General features: G+C 38.0%; 1 protein-coding gene across 4 annotated transcripts in view; it reads left to right on the top strand.

The window, feature by feature from the left end:
• Nucleotides 1-25,403, top strand: part of ENAH (ENAH actin regulator) — a 94,235-nt gene that overhangs the window by 29,806 nt on the left and 39,026 nt on the right. For all 4 annotated transcript variants that reach the window (XM_034060480.1, XM_034060479.1, XM_034060476.1 and 1 more), the window contains exons 2-3: nt 17,431-17,596; nt 19,603-19,780. In XM_034060480.1, the coding sequence (XP_033916371.1) occupies nt 17,431-17,596; nt 19,603-19,780 (344 nt within the window). The remainder of the gene's footprint in view (nt 1-17,430; nt 17,597-19,602; nt 19,781-25,403) is intronic.

Here is a 25,403-nt window from a genome sequence, read left to right as displayed (position 1 = left end):
TTTTGTGGGGCAAGTAACAACAGAAGATAACTAAGTTTTGTTAAGAGAAGAGGTTCAGAGCAGCCCTGCAGAGAAGGACTTGGGGGTGTTGGTCAATGAGAAACTGAACATGAACCGGCTTCAGTGCACACTTGCAGCCCAGAAAACCAACCATATCCTGGGCTGCATCAAAAGGAGCATGACCAGCAGGTCGAAGGAGGTGATCCTGCCCCTCTACTCTGCTCTTGTGAGACCTCACTTGGAGTATTGTGTGCAGTTCTGGTGTCCTCAACATAAAAAGGACATGGAACTGTTGGAACAAGTCCAGAGGAGGCCACAAGGATGATCAGGGGCTGGAGCACCTCCCATATGAAGACAGACTGAGAAAGTTGGGGCTGTTCAGCCTGGAGAAGAGAAGGCTGCGTGGAGACCTCATAGCAGCCTTCCAGTATCTGAAGGGGGCCTACAGGGATGCTGGGGAGGGACTCTTCATTAGGGACTGTAGTGATAGGACAAGGGGTAATGGGTTAAAACTTAAACAGGGGAAGTTTAGATTGGGTATAAGGAAGAAATTCTTTCCTGTTAGGGTGGTGAGGCACTGGAATGGGTTGCCCAGGGAGGTTGTGAGTGCTCCATCCCTGGCAGTGTTGACAACCCTGCCAGGTTGAACAGAGCCTTGGGTGATAAGGTTTAGTGTGAGGTGTCCCTGCCTATGGCAAGGGGCTTGGAACTAGATGATCTTAAGGTCCTTTCCAACCCTAACTATTCTATGATTCTATGTAGCTGGTGTTATCAAACTGATGTGTGCACCATAGCATAGTAGTATATGTCTACAGCTTCTGTTAAAAAACAAACACACCCCAAGCCTAAGCCAACCCAAATGAAAGCCCAAGAACTGCCTGAAAGCTCTTTTTTTTTTAAGCAGAACCTGAAGGTTCTGGTTAGAGAGTAGAATTCCCAAAGCTGCTGTTAAGAAGGAAGATGCAAGACACTCCCTGTGTGGTTTAAAAATTAAACTACAGAGTGTACCTATTAGAAGGGTGTGATGACATTGGAAAAACCCAGCTTAGCAGTAAATGCTGTAAATAGCAGAACTTTGTCCCATGCCATTAAAGCTTTAAGGTATTTTAACACTTAAATGATTATCATAGTAACATGATAAATTAAAATGTTGATTAAAATAACCCAAGATTGCCTGGAAAAGGTGGTTTCTAAAATGCAGTTGGAGCTGGAGAGGAAAGATAGTGCAATGGTTGGACTGTTGCTCTAGAATAATGAAAGCCATGTTAAATTTCTAGCTCTATAACAGCCATCTTGTACAATGAAAGAGACCCATGGGATGCCAGCTGGATTATGCTGCTTTTATACTTCAAAATAGCATTTTCCAATAGTTACTGCTGGATTAGCTGAACCAGCGAAAGTCTCTGGTCAGATAAAGCTCTCTGGCACTTGCAGTTAGCACAAACCTAAACAATGGATATGCTGATAAGGAGTCTTAATTTTCCAGTGTGAACAAAATTGTTCTTCAAGTCACCTTTGCATTATCCACTAAATAATCTGTTAGCACAAATAATCAAGGGATACATAATTATACTTTTAAATATTCTTTTTCCAGTTGGAGCTTACAGATGATTTGTTGGTTTTTTTTTTTGCAGTTGGAACATAATGATTATTATAAGTCTCTACCTTTTTTATGCCACTGATGTATTTTAATACTTTCAATAATAAAACCTCAGAATAAAAGCGTTATTAGCTAGAGCTGCTGTTCTGTTTGGGTATTTGTATGGGTGTATGCTATACTGAATTTATACTTTCAATTCAGTGGGAAGTGTTTGCTTATGTAATGATTCACTGAAGAAACTTAGGAAAGAAAGGATTAGCAGAATTAAGTCCAAAGTAGTAGTAACCTATGTGCTACTTCCAGTGTTAGTACTTGGGCTTTCAATGTGAGATAAGGTAAAGTGAGATAAGGTAAAGTGAGTTACACTTCTTAAAAAGGAAGAGATAGAATAATTGACATCTGATTATAACCAATATTAGAAATTTATGTAAATGCCTCTTCCAGATTTGATAGCAATGTAGTAAATGCACTCTTACCAGATCAGGGTTTTTTAAATCTTATTGCTGTTTTGAAAACCTTATTTTCCTGTTTTTCTATTAAAGGAAGCCAGCAACTACTTTTCTCCCTGCTCTAAAAGGAAAAAATACTGTTGTCAGAACTTTCAGGGACTTTCTGAATAATGCTGGTAATGTAATTGCGTCTAAACGCCTTGTGCAATGGATTTTGGTTTTTATATAGTGCATTATGTATACAATATAAGATAAAAATGTAAATAACTATAGGCTTTTTTCCTTCGAGTAATGTTTTCTGTAGATTTAGCTCACTCTGGAGTCAAATCCTGTACCCAAATACAAAAAGAAATTCACATGTGGAAGTCTGGATTTGTTGAATAATCATTTGTGCTTGTTCATGCAGATATACTTCAGTAAGGTATGAATAGTCATGTCTAGGAGTTCTTTAAAATTAATTTGACTTCTTGGGAAATGCAGTCTCCTTTTGCTGCTGTTACCAGTAGTGTGATGCAGTTTCTTCTAGGGGATAGAGGTAGGTGGTATTGTAATGGAACAGAAGTCCTTCAGGTGGACGTTGATTATGTCCCTATTACTGGAAATCATAGAATCATAGAATAATAAGGGTTGGAAAGGACCTTCAAAGCTCATCCAGTCCAACCCACTTGCAGTGAGCAGGGACATACTCAACTAGATCAGGTTGCCCAGAACCACATCCAGCGTGGCCTTGAATGTCTCCAGGGATGGTGCATCCACCACCTCTCTGGGTAATGTGTTTAACAGATTAGCATATTTAAAATTGAAGTTACTGTGAAACAGAAGTGACTTTCCAGTCTTAAAATTCAGGCTTTGTCTCAAAACGTGAGCATCTGCAAAGCAGAGAGAACATCTGGGGAGAACTGCCTAGGAATTGAGACCAGGAAACAAAGGCAAGCACAGTTTCTCACTGTTTAACTTGGTCACGTTTTCTGGTGTGAAGGCAGATCTCAATGACAACATTAAAGAAGCTATCAAACAAAACATCCTGAAATGGGAGAAAAAAAAGTATTGTAATCTCAGACAATAATTACATTGCCAAGAGGTTTGAAATACTAGAAGGGCTGCTGTCTGGAAAAACAGTATGTAATGTCATGATAAAGATGTTGATCAATAACTTTTATGAACTAGCATCATAATTTAGTCATTCTTGTATGTGTGTTGTCTGCTCTGGAGAAAGACTGCTCTTTGTGTAATTTGTTTTGTTTTTTCCACAAGGTAAGCTTTTTTGTAGAGTTTTGATAATAGACCTATTTCAGCAAGGCAAGATGAGCTGGAAAATAGTTCTTGTTACGGGATGCCATTCAAATGCCCATTTATGCTAGCTACTCTGCATGGATAAAACCTCTTCAAACAAGTGTTTTGAGCACACATCTGCATTGATACACTTCAGTTCAAGAGCCGTGTGCTTACTGCCACTTCACGCTAGCTGCTTAATTTTTATTGCAAGAGATGCATGAAATAGCTGACATTATGAGGAAATCACAGCTCTACTCAATGGGTGGTGATGCATCTAGATCATCCCTTTTTCTAGGCCAGAGCATCAGATGTAGTGAATGCACAAATGTTAATTATTAATTAGATTGAATTAGTTACTGCAGTCATCTGTTGGTGATCAAAGTGGGTCACCAACACTCAGAATGCTTTTGCAATGAATTCTAGCATTGATTTGCATATTTCAGCTTGTGCTGTTTGGCTACTAGTTTGGATAGAAAGAGCAGAACTCTTCAAGCCTTTTGCTTACATCCTCACTGATGTAAAAATAACCTGTTCCTTTCTGTCAGAATTGTAGCAGCACATACAGTAGAGGATGGAATCATCTGAATCCCTCCACCAGCTCCCGAAGAAAGGATTTTCTTATGGTAACATAGCTACTATAGGACAGTGGTAGAATTTTCAGATCAAATCACCTTTTCATCAAAACCATTAGTGGATGAAACCAAACTACGCACTTTGGGAAATGCAGGTCTTTTTTTGCTGTTAAGTAGCACTGTATAAAATGTGATCATAGGTCTGAATGATTACATGTTAATTTAAACTGCATTTAATAGAAGAGTGTATGAGAGTGGGTTTCTACATAAGGGACTAGATTTTAAAGACAAGCTTAAGTACCTTGGGGGAAGTAGACTAGTAAAAAGTGCTGGGAAAAGTGAGGAAATGGGATGTGTGTGGGGTGGAATCAGGTCTTTCTTCAAGTTAGAGGCTTCCAACACAACCCATTCTAACATTCTTCCAAGATCTTGACTGACTTGAAGTCCAGCTTGGAAGAAGGGCTTCTGAAATAGCTATGTGAGTAACCACTTCAAGAGGCTATTCCTAGTAAGTAGGGATTAGGAGAAGTGAGAAGGTAATCACTTGTTTAAAAAGTGGTATTTTAGGATTGAATGGTGTGGGAAAGAAACCAGAGTTGTTCTGAATAAGGCTGAGTTAGACTTGCCAAAAAGTAATTTGGATCAAAGAAGAGAAGAGTAAAAGAAAAACGTGCTATTTGCTGAGTAAATGCAGTAGTTTGGCATGAAAGTTGAATTCATATTTTAATACAGGTGATAACTTTGACTATGTTCAAAGGCAAATGTAAATAAACCATAACTGAAGTGGAAGCAGGATGCTTCCAGGTTGTGTCAACTTGAGGATAACGGCCTCTTTTTGAATTGGGGTAGAATTTCTATGTGGAAACATGTGCTTGGAAGGGAGTAGAGCACTACTGTACAGATGTAAATGGAAATGTGGTATTCCTTTGTTTTACAGGTGATCACAAATGTCTGTACTGAATATACAACATGAGAATGTTCATTAGATCTTCCCATACAAGGGAGCACTTGTAGCTGTAGTGGGTTTTACAGATCACTGTTTACTACACCATGTCTGGTATTGGGTTACTGAAGAATTCACTTGTTTAGAGTTGCTTGAATAAGGCCCAGAACTTTACCTTATCCTGGAGCCCTCAGAAATAACGACAAGGTTGTCAAGAGGTGTTTTTATATGTGAAGTACTTTATAGTACAGACTTGGTAAGAGATGGCAGAAATCCATGAATCGAGCCTTGTGTGCTTTGCTGGGAGGAAAGCATGTGAGGAATAAGGCTTATTGCACAAAAGGCTGCCTGGTTGTGTCTCATTGACCAATTATAGGTAATTTTACCACAATGTTTTTCACTTTTTTGTTGTCCAAAAAAGAATTACTGAAAATTGTAGGATTGTTTAACATGAATTTTGGCCTAATTTTTTCCTAATTAGGAGAATTCTATGACTTGATAACTTAGTATTATCAGTTATTCTTTTTTTCTTAACATGTCCTGGGGTTTTAAAGGTGTTTTTTGGTGCATATTTGATATCAAATCTAAAAACAGGAAGTGTGTGTATTGAAAATACATGTTTGTATCCGTGTGAGATAAGGAATTGGCATGAATCTTGGAGCAGTTTACTAAGCTGCTTTGGTAAAGTGCCAGGTTAAGAAACTTACTTGTCTTAAGTCTTTCAAGCAGAGAAAATTGTTGCCTCTTGCACACACTTGAAGATATATACATTGCTTTCTAAAGAACATCAAGCTGGAGTAGAATAAACATAGCACAGATTAAGCCTTGAGGAGTACATTTATTTTAGGGAACAGAAAGTATTTCAATATTGATTTGAGAAAATTGAGATGTTGCTTTGTCTTTTTGTGAAGAACAGGAAGAAAACAGTACTGTACTAGGTATGGTGTGCCTTTCAGAACGCTAAGATTAGTAACACAATGGATGCTTCTGGCTTTGTAGTTGCCTATTAATGTTATTCTCTGGTTACTGAAACAAATAGTTTATTACTCTGGTTGTTTTTTCTTCTACCTTTAAAATCTATTCAGAAAATACTAATAGTCTTAAGGAAGAATCTTTGTCATAGTCATAAGAACATCACTTTTCAGTATCTCAGCATTGTAAAAAGAGATGCTGACACCTTTCTTCTGCAGTGTTTAGTAAATATTGACTGCTGTGTCAAAGAAACTGCTATTTATAAGGCTAGTATAAGTTCAGTTTTGAGTTCTTCTGTGGCTTTCTTGTGAACTTAATGATATATTCTGTGCCCTGTGAGCTGCTTCTGTGTGAAAACACAGCCTAGTAAAACCTGACAATTTTTACAGTTCTTTCTGGCAGGCCATAAATTAGGTGTGTGCTTGAAGCATACAGAAAAAGAATACTGTATTTCAAACTGGGCCTTTTCTTGTCCATTATTTCTAAATCAGGGAGAAGCACCTCTTTACTGAATACCTTCTTCATGCAAAGGAAGTGTGGGTCTCCATGCAGCCTGTAAGGTGTGCTGCAATGAGTGGCTAGGTTCAGAAAGCAGCATAGGTGCTACTAGTTGGTAGTGGATGGAGGTTGTGTGTGATGAGATGGACATGGGTGAGATTGGGAGGCAATGGCACTGGTGTGGAGCAGGAGTTGGTGGGTTTGGTTATATGAGGAGAGGTGATCTCACCTGGAAGAGTGAGAATGGCACCTCTGGGATTAGGGGATTTGAGAAGTCAGGTCATGTTAACCAAGGGCTGTGGAGAGAGTGAAGTAAGGCAATTGCTGGAGCAAGAAAGCATAAAATAGGGAAGAAGGAATATGGGAGAGGGGAGGTGAAAGAGTGAGGTGGCTGCAGCAGGTAGCACAGATGTGAAAACGGAAAGCTTGCATGAGGACAAAAATAGTGCGAAATGCACGTTGTTAATTTGGGGGAAGAATATTCCAATAAAATGGGGTACTAAGGCAATTATTGTCATAAATACGGTATTTAATATATGTCTGCTATTCAGTGGGATCTTCTCAAAGGTATTTTGTTTTTTTCTAGAGCCATAGAATGACTTAGTCAAGGTGAGAGAGTGCTGAGTTCACTTGCTCCAGCCCCCTGCTTGGAACAGGCTATCCTGTTAAGTTGGGTTGCTTTGGACCTTTTCCAGCTGAATTTGGATGGTAAAGATTCCACAGCTCCCCAGGGCAGCCTGTCTCAGTGCTTCACTGGTCTTTTAGTGCAAATTCTTACCTGGTTGGAAGTTCCTTTTCTGCAACTTTTGATCATTACCTCTCATCCTTCTTTATGGTGCTTTTGAGAAGATCCTGACTGTATTCTGTGTTAATGACCCATTGAGTAGTTGATAGTAGCAGTTATGTTCCTGTCTTAGCTTAAGACTGAACAAACACAGCTGTCTCAGCCTCTCCTCATGCATCTTTTCTCTACCCCCCTTAATGGTTTTCTGTTTGATTTACTCCAATTTGTCAAAGGCTTTATTTCTACTGGGGAGCCTAAAACTGGTCTCAAATGATAGGCACAAAGACCAGATGTGGTCTCAGTAGAGAAGAATAATCACCTTCTACAGCTTGGTGATTGTTTTGTCCCAGGTGTTGCTCCAGCCCTCAAGTTTCTTAAGGTTTATGTTCAGCTGATTTCTCCAGCCTGCTGATACACCTCTGAAAGGCAGCTCTGCTGTCCAGCGTATCAGTTTATCCCAATTTAGGAAAAGCCATCACAGGCTTGCTAAAGTTGCATCCCATTTTTCTGGTCATTAACAAGGACATTAAACAGTATCAAGAGCTGGTATTGAGAAATTCACCAGTAATGATGTTAACATGTAGCTACCTCCACCCTTGTTGGGTGCACACTATTCAATTCAGTAGACTCTATATCCATTTTATCTAACTGAGGCCCCTAACTTCATTTTCCTTTGCTGCAGGTAGTATTCCAGTACTCACACAGACCTGGGAAGTCTGAGAACAGAGCTTGCCAATAGACACCAAGGCAAATGGAGCCTTTTCTGTGTCCTTTGCTGCTAGATAACCTGTCTTGTTTCTGCAGTAGACCCACGTTTTCCTTGATTAACTCCTGCTGATGTCAACTTGACGTCTTAAAAGCGAGTTCTCAATTAACAAAATATGATTTTTTTTACTTTCATATTTTAGATGAGGTTTTTAGAAAGACTCTTAAAAGAAACTTGTAATGAACTATGAATTGCATATTCGCATATTAACACTGGGGCCATAATGGCTCAATCAGAGATCAGCCAGGTTCCCCTTACACAGCTCTCTACATCAGAGGCAGCCATTATATCAAATAGGTAATGTAAAAATGCTACTATCTTGCTATTCCAGAGAACCTGGGCATTCTTTATCTGAAAGTAAAATGAGTTACATGATCTGCAGTAATGGTAATGCAGTGATGGATTCTGTTGCAGTGTCTGTTCAGGAGCTCAGATTGCCTGGGGAATCTGGCCTCTGAAAGCTGTGATTTATACCGTGTGTCAAAAGCTTAAGAAATAACATAATAAGGTCACTTTCTGTTAAAATATGTATAGAAGGTAGGAAATGTATGTTAAGTGGTTTCTCACAGGAAATCATCAACTGTCAGTCTAGCTGCTGAAGATGTTGTTTTTCATGCCCACTGAAAAAGGCTTTCCACAGTTATGACTGTGTTCAGCTTCATGGAATCATAGCAAGAAAAGCGACAAACTGTCAAAAATAGCCCATTTGTAGGGAAGAAGCAGTGGATCTAGGTAGCTTTTGGCTCTGGTCTTTAAGACCTGTAGGTTTAAAGATTTGAACTTTTGCTGAATAGGAACAATCATGATAGATTTAAAGGTATTGATTTTATGACTGTTAGCTTTGTTCAGTGTAACCTGGTGTTTACAGTTCCCAGATTGTGCTGGAGAGCTTGTTTTCTATTAGTTTATCAAAAAGATAGGCAAACCAGGGAACTTAATTTTGGTTAAAATCTGCCTTGAGATGGATGAAAGTCATGTTAGAAATCTTCTGCTCCTGTTCTACTGCTCAGTAGAATCACTCTCCAGACAGCATTAGCCTTACTGTGGCAAAACCTTTGGCATGCAATGTCACCCTATCACATCTGCATTGAGGAAATGTCATCTATTTAAATTGCTGCATAGATCCTGCATAACCTTTTCAGTATAAGTAAAATAGTAAATGGCCAGGAGAAATATGTTTGGTGAATCAGTGGAAAAATGGATTTGATTACAACAATGCAACTGTGTTCAGGGAAAATATTCAGATAAACAACCAAAAATGCTATGTCTAAGAGAACACCCTGTGTAAAAGGATAAAAGAAAACAAAAGTATGGATGTGTGTGTGGAGGAAGTAAACTGAATTATCTTATTTCATGGTTCTGTGGAGTCTAAATGTAAGACTATTTTACCAGTATAAAAGTAGTGGCTAGAAAAATTCTGCCCCACCAGTGCAAATGTATTATAATGAAATAGTCTCTGTGTAGTTATGATATTTTTTTCTCAAAACGTCTGTTGGAAACATTTTTTGAAAAAAATATTAATGATTCTTTATGAGATGAAAAATCTGGAAAATTTTAGGATAAAATGGGAAAATACTGCTTTTGTTACTTGTTGGTTGTTTCATTGAACGTCTTATCTCAAAGCTAAATAATGAAGACTTTTAACAAAGTATATCCATGAAGTTATCACTAGATTTGCATACAAGGCAAGGACCAAATTGTGTGTATAAAATTCCAGTATATCAAAGCTCTTACTTCTCTATCTCATAACTTGAAATTTTACGTAAACCTGGTATTTGTTTGATGGTAAAGTTTTGACAAAGTGAATTCTTCACTGGGATTTAAAATCTTACATTTTGTTTTAAGCACCCAAAGTATTGTCTTTTCCCAGGCTGAGAATGCTTTCTGGACATGTACAACACTCTAGTGCTGCTTTTTTCTAATCCAAACTGGTTTAAAGGAAAACCGTGAACCTGAAGTGCAAGCTGTGAAGAGCTGTTCCTCTTAAACACAGAAATAGATAAATATCTGGGTAGTACAGTAGTACAGACAAGTAAAGGTTAAAAAAGGTTAGCAGGTAACCTATGAAAAATTAAGTGATGGCAATGAAGTCGTGAATTGGATTGGTTTTTCTAGGTCAGTTTTGAGCATCTCTGGTTTTGTAGAAAGCAATTTGTTCTATGGATGATAAAAGTTAGGAATTTGATTCTTCCTTTTTGTAAAGCAAGGCAGTTGTTCCTTTTGTCCACTGAAATAATTGCTTAAACCCCACCCCTTTGTGTATTATACAACTTTAGTTTCTGTTCCTGTTTGAAAATTGATACCTGAGTTTGGGTTATCATTCAGTCTCATTAGTTTAAGATTTGAAAAGTGATGGCTTGTGCTGGTTAAATAGTTCAGTGCCTGAAATGTCTACATGCTCTAAGTATTTTGTTACCATCTTCAGTTTGAGATGAATATTGGAAGGTTCACTTCAGAGAGTATTTAGGAATCTAAGTTTAGGATGGAGTTTGTAACTAAATATGGTTAAGTCACATAAGGATAATAATATGTAATAACAATTGCTATTATATTATTGCATATTACATATATGGTTAGCCATCATTAATATAAGTAGTTTCATACTATTAAATATCCATGGGTTTCAGTCTGTTGTTATTAATTCCTATCAATCCTTTCATTTTATTAAGGTTCATCACTGTAGTGTGGCTTTTCCTTGATTTGACTGTCATCATGTTCTCTCTTGGATATCCCTGATTCCCTTTGAGGGAATGAGTGAATTTTGTGTATGGTATAATATGGTATATTCTCCCATAAGTATAATCATCTGCATATAACAAACCTGGAGATACTATTGAATTGCCAGGTCGAAATGACATCATCTATTGTATGAAATACTCTCATGTTAAATATGGACCATGAAACAATGTTAAAAGAAAATGCTGGGGCTATAAATTAGGAATTCTGTGTGGAAAGTGGACTTTCATTTGACATCAAGGTGTTGTCTTAAAGGATATTTCTTTTTCTGGCTGAGTGTCCTGCAATGATTTCCTTCATCTGTTTGATATTCACCTGCTGTTACAGAACAAGCTACAGCTGCAGAGTTGTAGACAATAGAAATTTATTCTGTGAATTTCACTTGCTCCAAGAACAGATTGCTCTTAAATTAATATTAAATGCTTTTGGACATGAGATGAAAAGCAGTTTTCTTCCAATGGAAGGTACTCATTGAGCAAAGAAAGTTTTCAATAAACTGTGTAAGACTGAAACTCTGGAATGGAGTGTTGCAGAATTCAGTGCCAAAAGCAAAGCACCTTTCCTTTGCCAGCTATTAATCCCAGTGTTTAGATTCAGTTTTCCTTGCTTCTCAAGGTGCATTTGTAGTTTTATTTCTAACTGGAACTTTCCTGTGTAGGATTTCCCTCTGCTCTCTGTTGCAGCTAATCTATATTCAGAGTAATTCATGAGAAGAAAAAGTGGGAGAGATGAATGAATCTCTCGGTTATCAGAGACAAAAAAAAGTGGGAGAGATGAATGAATTTGTTATCAATCAAAAGTTTTCTAGGCACAGGCAAGTACTAACTCATTAGCAAGAGAGCTGTTAGTGAAGCAATTTGTAACTGCTCCCTTCACATTCACCTCCTGGTTGAACAGCAGCTCTTGTTTGTAGTTTCACCTGCTAGAAGAAATCAACAACTGCTCTTGTCCTCTGGGGCTTATAGCATCTGAAGAAGAATCTGCATGAAAGCCAGTCAGATAAATGAGCTGGTTCCAATTTAGGCTTATTCTAAAACCTGAACAGTAAATGAATTCTGTACTAGCTGAAATTTTTGGAGTGGGTAAGGCCCATCATTTGAAGTTGTGTGCAGGTAGCATAACACCACATAACTCCTGCTGTACTGAGCATGTGATGTTTCCTCGCAGCAGCATTTCAGCTATGTTTTAGTAGTGCAGAAAAAGTTGAATTTCTTACCTTTTAACTGAGGATGAGTTACAGAGACCATGAATTTATTGTTAGAGCTATGTTAACCTTTGCTGAGCACAAATGGATAATAAATGGATTATATTTTTTCACGATGCCCTGTTGATGGCTTGGATGCTGGTGTAGTTGGCAGGAGGAGATGGTAATTGTTATCCTCAGCTTCCTCTGAGATTTGCTTTTTGGCTTAAGTTCAAAAAATGAGTAAAATTAAAGCAGTGGATTAGGAGTTGGAAACTGAAGTGACTCAAAGTTTATTCTTCCCCCACCCTCAAATCCAAACCCCTACTCCCAAAAGTAAATCCTAATCTATGCAAGTTGAGTTCAATCTGATTCTCAGCAGACCATAATGTGGAGAGATATTTGAAGGTATTGGGAACATTTTAATGTTAGCTTTCAGGTGTTAGCAAGTAGCTTAACTATTGAGTTAAGCCATATAAGCAGCTTAGAATACATGGCTTTTGTCTGCAGTGTCTGGTTTAGTTACTGTGTACTGCACCACTACTTTCTATTATGTTGTAGGGTGTTTTGTTGTTTGCTTTTTTAACAGCAAAATAGAGAACGCACATTTTCATTGTGACGTGCCAGTCAGGCTTCAGGATGAAGCAGGGAAAACCATCTTACAAAGCACCACTGCCAAGATACAAAACTTAATATCTGGACCAGCATTCAGCTGCTTATTGAAAATGTGTATTTTAAGATGTTAGTACTGGAAGCATTTGGAGTTTCTTTCTAGCTTTGTGCCACATGGTTTGAAAAGCTTCAACAGGCGTTTGATGAATCAGCGTCTCCTTCCATTCCTTCCACAAAGACTGCACACTGAAGAACATGTTGTTATGTTTCTGTAAATTGAGAACATAGCAAAAAACCCCTGAATCACCAGAAGAAGTGGTAAAGGGATAGGATTTTCCAAAAACCTCACTGTTACATCACTGACAAAAATACTAAAGATTGAGAATTGGAGCAATCGCAGCTTTTCCTCACTCTTGTTAGTATATTTAAATGATCTTTTTGGTGACTGCAATTGTGCTGTTTTCCATATGAGTTCGATTATTTAAGTCTGTTTATTCATTTTAGCTCTTGAGAGAGGAAATCCAAGCATCTACTTTTTTGGGAAGAGTAGTAAAAAGGCTTAGGTCAGCAGACTGTGCATTGGTGTCATGGTGCATTTTGCTTAAGAACTTGGGATGGGAAAGAATGAACACATTCCATCTGGGCAAAAGAATGGTGTCTGTTAGGGTTCAGTTTGCTATGGTTTTTGAGCTTTCCATATGATCTCATCACTGGAGGAGGAAAGTATATTCTCCCATAAGAATAATCTTATGATTCATTACTACTGTGTTTTTTTTGTCTGAGCCTTTTGAGTGCCAGACCTCTCCCCACTCTTCTACCCCAAATAAAAACCAGCCACCCTGTATTTGGCTTTATATGGTATTGCTGTAGGTGGACTTAACCAGAATAATGGTTGGCTTTAATAATAAGAACCTTAAATCTTTGTCAAGAGAAGAACTCTACCTGGCATATATTTATCCAACTATTTGTCAAGCTTTACACTTTAGGAAGAGACCTTGTATGCTTTGTTTCCTAAGTGTCAAGCACTGTTTTGCATAAATGTTGCCTTTTATCAATTTTCTATTTTACAGGATATATATAGCATATGATTTCATATACTTAGTTCAGTAAATTTTCTTGGGAACAGACAATTTCTTAATCTTTCTTAGTTAATATATAGATTGTCACTCTAGTTCCCCAGCCCACTGCCCCAGTAAGTTAGCAATCAGTTCTTTGAGCAGCTGTACATTTTGGCAGTAGCATTTGAAGCTTGAGATGGATCCCTTCACTTGTTCTGCTGCATCCCCTAATGAGTTCTTGTGTTGGGAAAGTACAGGTTAATCCAAGCGTAATGTTTCTGGAACCATTATACTTGTATGGTACATCAGAAAAAGGAAAATCTGTAGTTAGGCAAGTAAACCCTGTAGGCTGCTTTTGAAGGCCTAATGACACAGCAAATAAATGAACATCCTTTATTCTTTTCTTTTGCAACACGACTGTAGACAATTTGTTTATTTCCCACCAGTGTTAAAGTAATCTGTCTATAAAAAGGGTCTTTGTGACCAGACCAAAGTGATTCTGGTGCAGTGAATGAAGCAAGTCATCCTGGCATCTCACAGTTCCTGCAGTCTAAGGACGTGTGTTACAGAAAACCCTGTAGACTGTGAAGAGCTCATGTATAAACACTGAGATCAGTGAAGACCTGTTTCCTGTTAAAAGTACAGCAGGAAAATGTAGTAAGATAAAAAGGAAGAAATATAATAAATGATGCTGTTCTGATTCATTCTGCTCTTGTTCCTTTGAACTGAAGTTTAAATTTATATTTGTAGGAGAATATGAAGGGCATTGGCTCAGGTTCTAGTAACAGTCTGTATGTTATATTTAGTATTTTCCTAGGAAAAGATGGATCATGGAAAGAAAACTAAACTTTGGTTTTTGTTAGATCTGTCAAAGATAGTCATGAGCTAACAGCATGGATTTTTGATTTGCTATAGCCCTTTGAAGTTCGGGTATGCATCTTGTTTAAAAAGTGATTTCTTTGAGAATTAGACACCACAAAGTTTAGTATTTATTTGCTGTAATATGTTATATTCAAATATTAAACTATCAAATGGACATTGTAGAACAGACCTAAAAATTCTTCCTTGCTAAGGCTCATGCCTCCATGCTTGTCTTCAAAAGAAAATGTAGTAACTTTAGAGTGCAGAACTTTTGCCTGCGAGAAAGAGATTGAATTAATCTCCCCTACATCTAGTAATGTGCAGTTATTGAACCCTGGGACAAGGCTAGCACACTGTGTGTTTTAATTTGTTTCTGACAGGGGTAGCTTCATTTTTCTGCCTTGCCGCTCCATTCTGATAAGCAAAGTGATGGGTGGTGGAAACTGTTGGCAGGAGGGGAGTGTGTCACCTCCAGATTGGTACCTGGATATGAAAATTATAGACCCGGAACATTAAAATTTTAGTTATAGGATTTGTGTGAAGTGAAGGCAAAAGGCTTATTGTGTAGTGATTGAATAGGTCAACTGGAAATTGTTTGTATTTGTCATTTTTTAAAGGATGTGAATCATCTTACATTTTTATATGACAAAGAGTAATCCCCTGCCATTAAGAAAATTCTTTTATTTTAAATGGAGCATGAAGTATTTGAGATCTTGACTTGTGTAATATTTCCAGTTATAAGGCATAGCCCGAGAAGTGGAACTAAAAATAGTTTAACAGTTGTTGAAGAAAAGCTAGAAACTCTACTCAAGGTCAACTTATTTGTGCATATGAATTATGCCGCTTGAATACTGAACAGTTCTAAAATGAGTAGGTGTTTTTTTCTTGTTATGTTAAATAATATAATGTAAAAACCTCTGTAAGAAGCCTATGGAAGGACCTTGTCAGGGCAAAGAGTGAGAACGCTCTGAATAAGAACATCTGAACTTTGATGGTTTGTCATACTAATTAAGTCTTCTGATCACCGTACCATTACTCCATCACACTCTGATTCTACCTTCATTGTAATTGGAACATATTAGCTTATACTCATAACCTCAATTTTTAATAGAATCTAAATGATTTCTGTTTTAATTTGTCTGACACATGATTGAGATAAAGTTATTTTTTTGGCAAGAACTCTGCAAACCACGTGGTGCTGCTTCCAAATCCGTATCTAGGTCCTGTCGCCTATAGTTCATCATGCCTGTGATTCACCCAACTTCAGATGCAGCCAAAACTTGGTTTGGGTTCAGAAATTTTCCAAGTTTCTTGTAATACTATTATGAATTTCAGAAAAAACACTACTGTTTGTTGTGTACTTTGTGAACACATTGTTTCTAGGTTTGAACTTCTAAGACTGAGTGTGCCAAAATACTTCCAAATCAAAGAAATTCAGTCAATTCTTGCATTGTCCTCAGATGAGAGGACTTTATGTACCTGTGGCATGTTTTTAGTGGGACTGTGAAACACCTGAAACTTATCAATAACTTTATTTACTTTGTATCCAATCTTTCTTTTTGGATTAGATGTGGTCCTTTTGGTCTAAAATGTAAACTATGCTTAGAAAAGAAGCACTCTGTATATGTGTATTATAATTTTACTATCCATACATTGAACTAAATTCTGGCTAGAAAAAGGTGGTTTAATTAGAGGATGTTATCCCATTCTGATCTAGTCATTGAATAGGCAATGAGGCTACAAATATGCCTTTTAAAATTGGAAATATTGATTCTCTTGTACACATAGGAGACATAATCTCAGTATTCTCTCTTCTCCCCCAGTCTTGAAAAGCATCCCAGTGTCGAGTGCTTTTCCAACTTGGAGTGCTGTGGAAAGTGTGATAGAAATTGAGGCTATGTTTTCTCAACAATGTCAGTACTGAAAGCTAGCAAAACAGCTGGATACAGTGCTGAGGTTTTGTGTGTCAGATGGAAATCATATACTAGGAAATTCAGCACAGTCTTGTTAAAAAAACAACAAACACAACACCCCCCAAAACCAAACAACCAAACAATAAAAACCCACCAAAAGAAAAACCAAGCAAGAAAGACTGGGGATAGTTGTGTTCTCCCTCCTTTATAAAGTATGAAGGGATATTTCACTACTTTAGTAATTTATGAAGAATGCATGTCTCTTCATCCTTCTGTTTTCCAAACGGCAGGCCACATTCCTAGCAAGCCAGGCATCATGTGCTTTCTATAATGTTGGATGTACTGGAGTGGTATGTTCAGAGAATTTGCCTTACTGATAAGAAATAATTCCTTTCTATTTTTATTTCCTGTCTGCATCTGGACATTTCCCATAAAGACAATTTGTGTAGTATCACCCTCTCACCCTCTCCTAATAAATAGTGTGTTTATGGTACATCATGCTTTCTTGTGTTTCTAGTTTGATGACATTCGTGATATGGTCCCTTTTAACTTTAGGCTGTACAATAGCTTCCAGATGACTGCCATAATAATCAGAATTAGCTACTGATAGCAGTTTCTTAATGGAATTGTACTTTCCAGTAATTGTAAGAAAGACATTTTTACAATTGTAAGATATGTCAAACCAAAAGGGCATTTAATTTATGAGCAGGTGATTTTTTTTTGTGCTGAACTTTATCCTGTGTGTGTGTTTCCTTCTATGTATGTTAAGATGAGCAAGTGGCCTTCCAATCCTCATTTCTTGTAGAAGTCATATGGAGCCAGTGCAGCTCCAGATTCTTTGTAATTCAGTCTTTGCAGTAAACTTTTGCATGGTTATGGCATTTAATTAAAATTTATGGTGGGTGGTGAGCAGAAAGGAGGGGGAAAACCCTGTAGGGGGGAGAAGTGCAAAAAAAAATTGAAAGTAAATCACTTCTTGATCTCTTAGTAATAGTTTGTCCTGTTTGTCTTCACCACAGCGTTTCAGACTGAACACCTTTAAGCAAAATGACAAAGTGCTACTGGTGCTATGTATTTAGAAAGGTGGATGTTTCAGCAAGGAGCATTGCTTTAACATTTTGAGTTTAAAAAGCAAAAGGTAACCAAAAAGATAATGATTTGCCATAAGTAATCTTATGTTCTACTCCAAAATGCTTGTATTTTAACAGTGAACAGAGTATCTGCCAAGCACGGGCTGCTGTAATGGTCTATGATGATGCCAATAAGAAATGGGTACCAGCTGGTGGATCAACTGGATTCAGCAGAGTTCATATATATCATCACACAGGCAACAACACATTCAGAGTTGTGGGCAGGAAGATTCAGGATCATCAGGTAAGCAGTTTGGAATAGGAATAGTAAGCTATTTTTGTGATTATTTTTAACGCTAAGAAGTGCATCTAGAGTAAAATTATGGGAACTGTAAATAAGAAACAATTTTCTTTTAAACTGAAGTAGCAAAACTGTATTACGGTTTTTCCCCCATAAACTAAGCACTTTACATACCTCCAAGGCAAAAGTCCTTGTGCACTCTTTTACCATTCCTTCCTACAGATAAATATAAAGGCTAGTGGTGAGGGCAGGACATCTGATTTATTTTTAAGGTAAAGTGGCAACCTAAAATCTTTTCTTCTTCCCTGGTAACTGCAGTCTATATAGGTACCAGCAGTTCTCTTGTAGCTCTTTATGAAAAGTTGGATGCATGATACCTCATTTCCCCAGGTCATTTAATTCAAAAAACCTCTGACATTCGGTAGTGCTCATCATCTACCACTTCAAGAGATTGAGAAGGGAACTACAAGGATTACATCTAAATTTCCTTGATGAAGTTGTTACATCTTGATTAAATGGCAAACTTAGGCCTGTGTCTTGAAATATGCTTTGCCTGGTGATAACTTGTGGTGGGGTTAAAAGTCTACTCCTTTTGTTTGAGTAAAGCTTCTGTATCTGTTTCCCTCTTTCCCAGCATTTAAAACCAGTTCTTTTGGTCTGTTCATGGTCATTTATCATAGACGTGAAGGATACACTGATCGTTTTGGCTGGGATGGAGTTAATTTTCTTCATAGTAGCTAGTATGCGGCTATGTTTTGAATTGTGCTGAAAACAGTGTTAATAACACAGGATGTTTTAGTTACTGCTGAGCAGTGCTTACAGAGTCAAGGCCCTTTCTGCTCCTCACACCATCCCACCAGTGAGCAGACTGGGAGTGCACAAGGAGTTGGGAGGAGACACAGCTGGGACAGCTGACCCCAACTGACCAAATGCATATTCCAGACCATATGGCATCATGCCCAGCATATGAAGTTGGGGGAAGAAGGAGGAGGAAGGGGGGAGATGTTCAGAGTGATGGCATTTGTCCTCCCAAGTAACCATTCTGTGTGATGAAGCCCTGCTGTCCTGGAGTGCCTGAACACATGCCTGCTAATGGGGAATGGTGAATGAATTCCTTGTTTTGCTTGTGTGCATGGCTTCTGCATTACATATTAAAAACCCTTTATCTCAACCCACGAGTTTTCTCACTTTACTCTTCTGATTCTCTCCCTCATCCCACTGGGGAAGAGTGAATGAGCGGCTGCGCGGTGCTTAGTTGCTGGCTGGGGTTAAACCGCGACATCATTAAACACTTATTTGAAGTAATAAATGGTCTCTGTGAATTCATCTGAGAAGAAACATGCTTTTTTCCTCCCATTATTCAGTGGAAAAAGGTTAGAGGATATAGTTGTCCAAGTGCAATGGGATCCTCTTAGTGGATGGCTTGTAATAAGTGGTTGTTCTACTAGCTAGAATTTATCACCTTTTGTGTGAGCCATAACGATCTGGCAAAATGATACCTTGTGATGCATAGTATAAGTCCCCATGAACTGCTGCTGAAAGCACTGCAAGCTAAGGAGTGCAGCAGCCACAGAGTGAAGGTGATAACTTGGTTAAAAAAAAATGGTTCTAACAAGTACTCTGTGAAACTAATGTAGAAAATAAAAAGCTGATGCATTTCTGAGATCCAGATGCATATTCACATCAAGTACTCTGCTATTAAAAGCCAGAACTGTTGATATTACTACATTACTGTTATGAAACATCACTGCATCTTTAGAAATGAGAATGCTTAAGCTACGCAGTTGATAGAAAATATCTCATTAGTCCCCTTGTGTATTCTCATCACTGATTTCATGTGGCATTGGAATGAAAATTTAAATAGTTATGTGCCTCAGCATTGTGTTTCTACAGATTATGGGTCTTGAATTAACCCACATGGTTAAGTAATAAAATCTGCATGAAGCTGAAACTTGTGGTGAAAAAGCAACTTTAAACATAAGTCACTTTTTATTTTTTAATGTTTCTAGGTGGTAATAAATTGTGCCATTCCGAAAGGGCTGAAGTACAATCAGGCTACACAGACCTTCCACCAGTGGCGTGACGCTAGGCAGGTGTATGGTCTGAATTTTGGCAGCAAAGAAGATGCCAATGTCTTCGCAAGTGCCATGATGCATGCCTTAGAAGTATTAAATTCACAGGAAGCTGGTAAGAGTCTCTGAGCTTTTTCTTTTTTTACAAGATTGTTCAAATACTGATGGAAAACATTCAAATATTTATGCATAGAAGTCAATAAGTTGTTTCTAATCATGATTCAGCCTCTAACCATTTTAATTATTTGGGAGTTTTGTCTACCTAGTTAATGCTTTGTAATAGTGAATCTCAGCTTGACTGCCATCCATGTAAATGGGATTCCTAATGAGTAAATTGGGTGTCGTATTATCTATTGCATGGAGAAAGCTGCTGGTTTTGCCTTTTATTTAAGGAAACAACACCAAAACTCCTGACCAAGAAGTGCATACCTCTTAATCAAGGTACTTTTGGGGATTTCTAGAGGCATTCTTAATGTGTATTGGTATTTTCACTTTTCATTGACCACCAATTTTTTATAAACACTCTAGGGTTTTTTTCCTCCAAACCTGGGAATTCAAGTCACTTTCTTTGGCAGTCCTTACCATACAAGAGTTTTCTAGCTTGGAGACCTTGGATCTGGGGGGTGGGTAACATTCAGATGAACACATAATCTAGACAACAGGTCTGTCAATTTGGAGAGCAGGGTGGCATAGAGAGTTTAAAACACTGGTGGAGACATTAGTGGCTTCAGTCTTCAGGTTGTATTTGTAATATATTCTACAGAGGCTGTACAGCAAATAGATCAGTATAACACTGAGACACAGAGAGGAAGGTTTTATTTTAAAAGTCTGAAAGAGACTTTAGTGTTCTGGTAACCAAATGAATTCTTTTGTCCTCATTAAACTTTAAAGATTGTGTAACAAGAGATAGTACTTCTGTGCCAGTTTTCTCTTGTGAAGAAAAGAGGTTGTAGATGACCTTACCAGGGCCGTCTCTCAGCAAAAAAGGGTGACTTTTCAAGCTGCTTTTCATTCTGACAGTTTTTTCCAGACTTAACATTTGAAACTAAGTGTTCAAGACCAAGGATGATATATTCTGCATTGCTTATGCTGTTATGTAGCATATAAGGCCAAAGTAGAAAGGGTAGCTAGAGGTAAAACTTTCTTTTTGCCAGCTAAAATAATCTAGCTGTGTATCCCGTTCTCCTACCTCTTGCTTGGATATTATCTCTTCTAAATCCCTCAGTTCTCCTTTCCCTCAGGGTTAACTCAATTGTAAAACAACTGCGTGTATATATGCATATATTTATTTTCATCATTTAGTTTAACTCCTTCCCCTATCACTAACACTGAGCTACCAGAAGGCTGAAATGGCACAGGCAGGCATGACAGTGCTCATTTTCTAATTAGCCAGTGTGTCTGTCTCTTCATTTCATGGATTACTGTGATTTGCCTAATTACTCGTTCTCTTGCTGCGTTATGCAAACTGTATATGGGCTAACGGCTATGTTGTTAGATTCTTCAGTAGCAGAAAATGTATTGAGCTAAGATGCAGTTTCAGTTTGCAAAGACTTGGATAAAACTAAAATCATTTTAGTTATTTTTTAGCTGTAACTTTAGTTATACAAAACATCATTCAAACAACTCAGTGCAAAGAACTCTTGTTCCTGTTGCATCACTTCAGTAATTTCTTCAATGGTGAGGGAAGGGGAGCTGTGTCCAAAAGTGATTGTACTTAGAATTCAGTCCTCTGCTCATCCCAAGCTGTGAATTCCTCCAAATGACTCTACCAGTAGTCTCTTCACTGACCTCTGAAATGGCCCTTCAGTTTGAGTTTGTCTGCATCATTTGGTTTATTGCCAATTAATCTCTAATGATTGTGGAGAGGTTTCATTTTCAGGTGGATTTGTGTTTGATTCAGTTAAGTACGACTAATACCATGTCCAGGTTGCTGGATACAGTGCTGTAGTCTGTCTGGCTTGTTCTTTATGGCTTTGAGATGTAGGTCTGACAAGGACATGATATAAGTTGCATAATTATGTTTGAGAGCAACTGATGTTGACCCTCATGTTTCCTGAATATAAATTAGTCAATTTGTTTCTCCTTCTTGTGATTTGACTTGGTAGTAATCAGTACAAGTCAAAATGCATGTTAGCTGCATCAGAAACTAATGGTGGACACCATTGGCATAGGAGGAGATAACTGTCCTTCTATAATTTCAGTCAGCCAAGAAAGGTTAAAGATTAGCTATTACTTACCTATTTCAGATACATAACAGATATAGAGGTGCTCCAGCTTCCATCAGGATCATAAGATCATAGAATGGTTTGGATTGGAAGGGATCTTAAATCTCATCTATTTCCAACTCCCTGCCATGGGCAGGAACATCTTCTATTAGACCAGATTGCTCCAAGCCCTGTCTAACCATACAGCTAAAGCTTAATGTTACTGCTGTCACTTCAGTGTCTGAAGACGAGTAGTGTTGCACTGCTGCTTGTGAAGAAAAATCCTGATTATGTATGTAGAATTGCTTTGAAAGCCCATTACCATTTCCAGACAATGTTTAAAGGTAAATGTTTATAATGCATCTGTGTTAGGAAACTATCAAAAAGTGTCCTGAAATTTTATCAGCTGGGAGGTTTGTCAGTTTATGATCTTATATATATTGCTTGTATCTACATATATTTCTGACGTGTATCAGTGTAAGATGTAAAAACCATCAAGTATCTTTCTGAACATACCTGCCTTAATAATGGAAATAGGATGCTAAGTAGTTTGTAGTTTGGAAGCAAATTAGATTCCTTGCTCAAAGTTTAATGCATTTCTTTTCTCTGTGGTTAATATAACTTCCTGAAAGTGCGGCTAGAAATGAATCCTTGGTGATAATTTTTCTCCCCCTGGCATCACTGATATAGCTGAATATTTATTCAGACAGTTCATTGGCTTTGAGGCTCTGATATTAGCTTTTCACTTCAGGAGATGGATTTCAACACCCTCAGTTATCCTTTTTTGAGATGGTGTTGGGGGGTTATATGTTATGAAAGGAATTTGTGCTAATACGTGACGATCAGCATGTTACATATTGATAGTTTTGTTTCTTCCAGTTTATCCACTAGACTCTTAAAAACATTTCTAACACATTTATTTCTCATTGGTATTCTGCTGATACTGCTTCAAAAATCTGTACCTGAAGAGAACAACTTGTCTCTAATAATTTATGTGAATTGCTGTGTTTCCTACTGTATCTAAAACAGCATATAGAATCTCCAGCTCAGAATAAAGAAAACCTATAGGATGACTTCCCTTTACTCTAGAATTGCTTACAATTAAAGTTTGGTTCTTGCAGTGTCCTTATTTTCTGCTGTGTTTTCTCATTTTGGGCAATTTCTTTTATTAGCTTGGTTATTTTATGTTATATTTTATTAATAAAAAGCAAGCAGCTTTAATGTTAGCTGAGCATAACTGCTCAGAAATTCATAAAGCTGCAGATGAATTTGAAACTCTGTGCAAAGGTTCACAGAAATCTAAACGACTTCTGAGGAATATTATTTTGTGAGCATCCTTTCGGTTTGCAAGTCAGCTGTTCCTTACAGCTCTCTTGCGCTTTTTTTGTTATATATAAAATGATAGGGTGGCCTGCTCTTGCATGAATTTGAGCAATGCCATTGATCTTTGGTGGCAGTTGGCACCCTCAGCTGTTCTGCTGGCTCCTGTGTGTCTTGAGGTTGTTTAATTTAGGATCTCCCTCTAGTGGATCTGCAGAGCAGAGGCGAAGCCGCTGGGTGCCTGTCCCACTGAGCACCCAGTGATGGGTATTTTGTCCTTCTGATGAGTTGAGAACGCACGGTAACAGGCTTTACTGCAACTGGCAATTTTCTTATTGAAACCCAATCCAGGTTTGTCTCAAAGGGCTCTGAAGGGATGGCTGCCTTGTCAGTGAAAATGTCATTTATCGTCTCATAGAATCACAGAATGGTTTGGGTCGGAAGGGACCTTCAAGATCACCTAATCCCAATACCCTGCTCAAAGCCCCATCCAACCTGGCTTTGAACACTGCCAGGGATGGGGCAGCCACAGTTTCTCTGGGCAACCTGTGTCAGCGCCTCACCTCCCTCACAGGGAAGAATTTCTTCCTAATGTCTGATCTAAATCTCCCCTCTTTCATTTCAAAGCCATTCCCCCTTGTCCTGTCACAACAGGCCCTTGTAAAAAGTCCCTCTTCAGGTTTCTTGTCAGCCCCTTCAAGCACTGGAAGCTGCTCTAAGGTCTCCCCAGAGCCTTCTCTTCTCCAGTCTGAACAAGCCCAACTGACTGTCCCTGATTTCTCTTATGCTTGAATTCTGTTTATTGAAATAAATGTGAAAGTCCAAGTGTCTTCACTCTGTTCTGGTTTAAATGATTGCCTTAGCCTAGTAGCTCTTCACCCAGACTCTATTTTCCTGCTGGCTGGTCAAGCAGATTGTAGGCCATCTGCAAATCCAGAAGAGAAAGACTATGCAGGACTACACTTTCTCCTGGAATGTTAAGGTAGATTACTAATCCTACAAGTTCCTCCTCTATATTATTTAAGAGATATGTTACAAATGAACCAAAATTTGTTTCTGGGAAAAGCTCAGAAGACTTACTCGTTGCATGAAGTAATTGTCTGAGGTGGTCAAGAGTTACACCTTCATCAAATGACAAGTATGTGTCATCAGTTTAAGAGGTCACTTGAAGAGGATTTCTAGCTTTGAGGTTGTGTGCAGCATGGTCAGATGCTCAATAACTGGTCTTAGTGGTCTAGAGTAAAGATGACTGCTTTCTCAAAGGTTTTGCATTGCAGCACAGAGAAAATTTGCACGTCTGCATCAAGGAGAGCTCAGTGTTGTAATCAGGGTGACTCTGGAATGAGGAAAAAACCTCAATGAAAGTGGCTGAAAAGATTCTCGGATGTGTGAGGAAATAGATTATTCCTTTGAAGGAAAAAGAGCAAGTAAGGGAAGTGTGCACTGGGAGATGAGGGGAACTAAGGGGCATCATACTCTGTTTTGCTGCAGAAAGTACCTTTTAGTTCAGCTGGAATTAGGGTTGGTTTTTGTGGCATGTGTCTTCAGTCTCAGGGAAGCCTTACTAAGACAAAATAAAAAATTAAGGATATTATGCAGCTGTAAATAAGCCTATTCTCATTCTTTTTCAGTAGAACACATATATGTAAAATTCCTGATTATTTTTGTACTGATCTTTAACAGTTATGTGTTAGTTCTTGACAAGATTTTGGGCATTCTGGATATAAAGGCAAGGATAGAAACAGCTTCAGTGAAGCATTTCTAGTATTGCCTTGGATGACATTTTCATTCATAGGAAAATGAGGAAGAGGAAAAAGAAACAAAGGTTTTGTTATTCTAATCTTGGAAAAAAAAAACCCCTTGAGGTTAAAGTGCTTTGAAATTATTACTAAACCTAGAAGTTAGGTTGTCCAGTTCTAAAATAATCAAACCTTTATAGGGGAAAGATGCTTGCTTTTTCCACAGCTGCATATTGATGTGTGGTCCTTTCTCTTACAGAAAAGATAGTTCATTAAATCCTTGCTGGGAGGGGAATGCACTTACTCCTATCATAGACTGAATAATTTAGTATCTTTGGGAAATGCAAATTGAAACAAAAATTGGGGTTGCCTAATTGGAGTATATGTAGATGTTAAAGGGGAATGAAAAGAGAAATGTATCTGCAGGTCTGAAGGGGATCTCGGACAGTTCTTCTCATACTGTTGTGGTTCACAT

The sequence above is a fragment of the Melopsittacus undulatus genome, chromosome 3, assembly GCF_012275295.1.
Source record: "Melopsittacus undulatus isolate bMelUnd1 chromosome 3, bMelUnd1.mat.Z, whole genome shotgun sequence".
NCBI classification, from domain to species: domain Eukaryota; kingdom Metazoa; phylum Chordata; class Aves; order Psittaciformes; family Psittaculidae; genus Melopsittacus; species Melopsittacus undulatus.
This window is presented reverse-complemented; position numbering and strand designations above follow the sequence as displayed.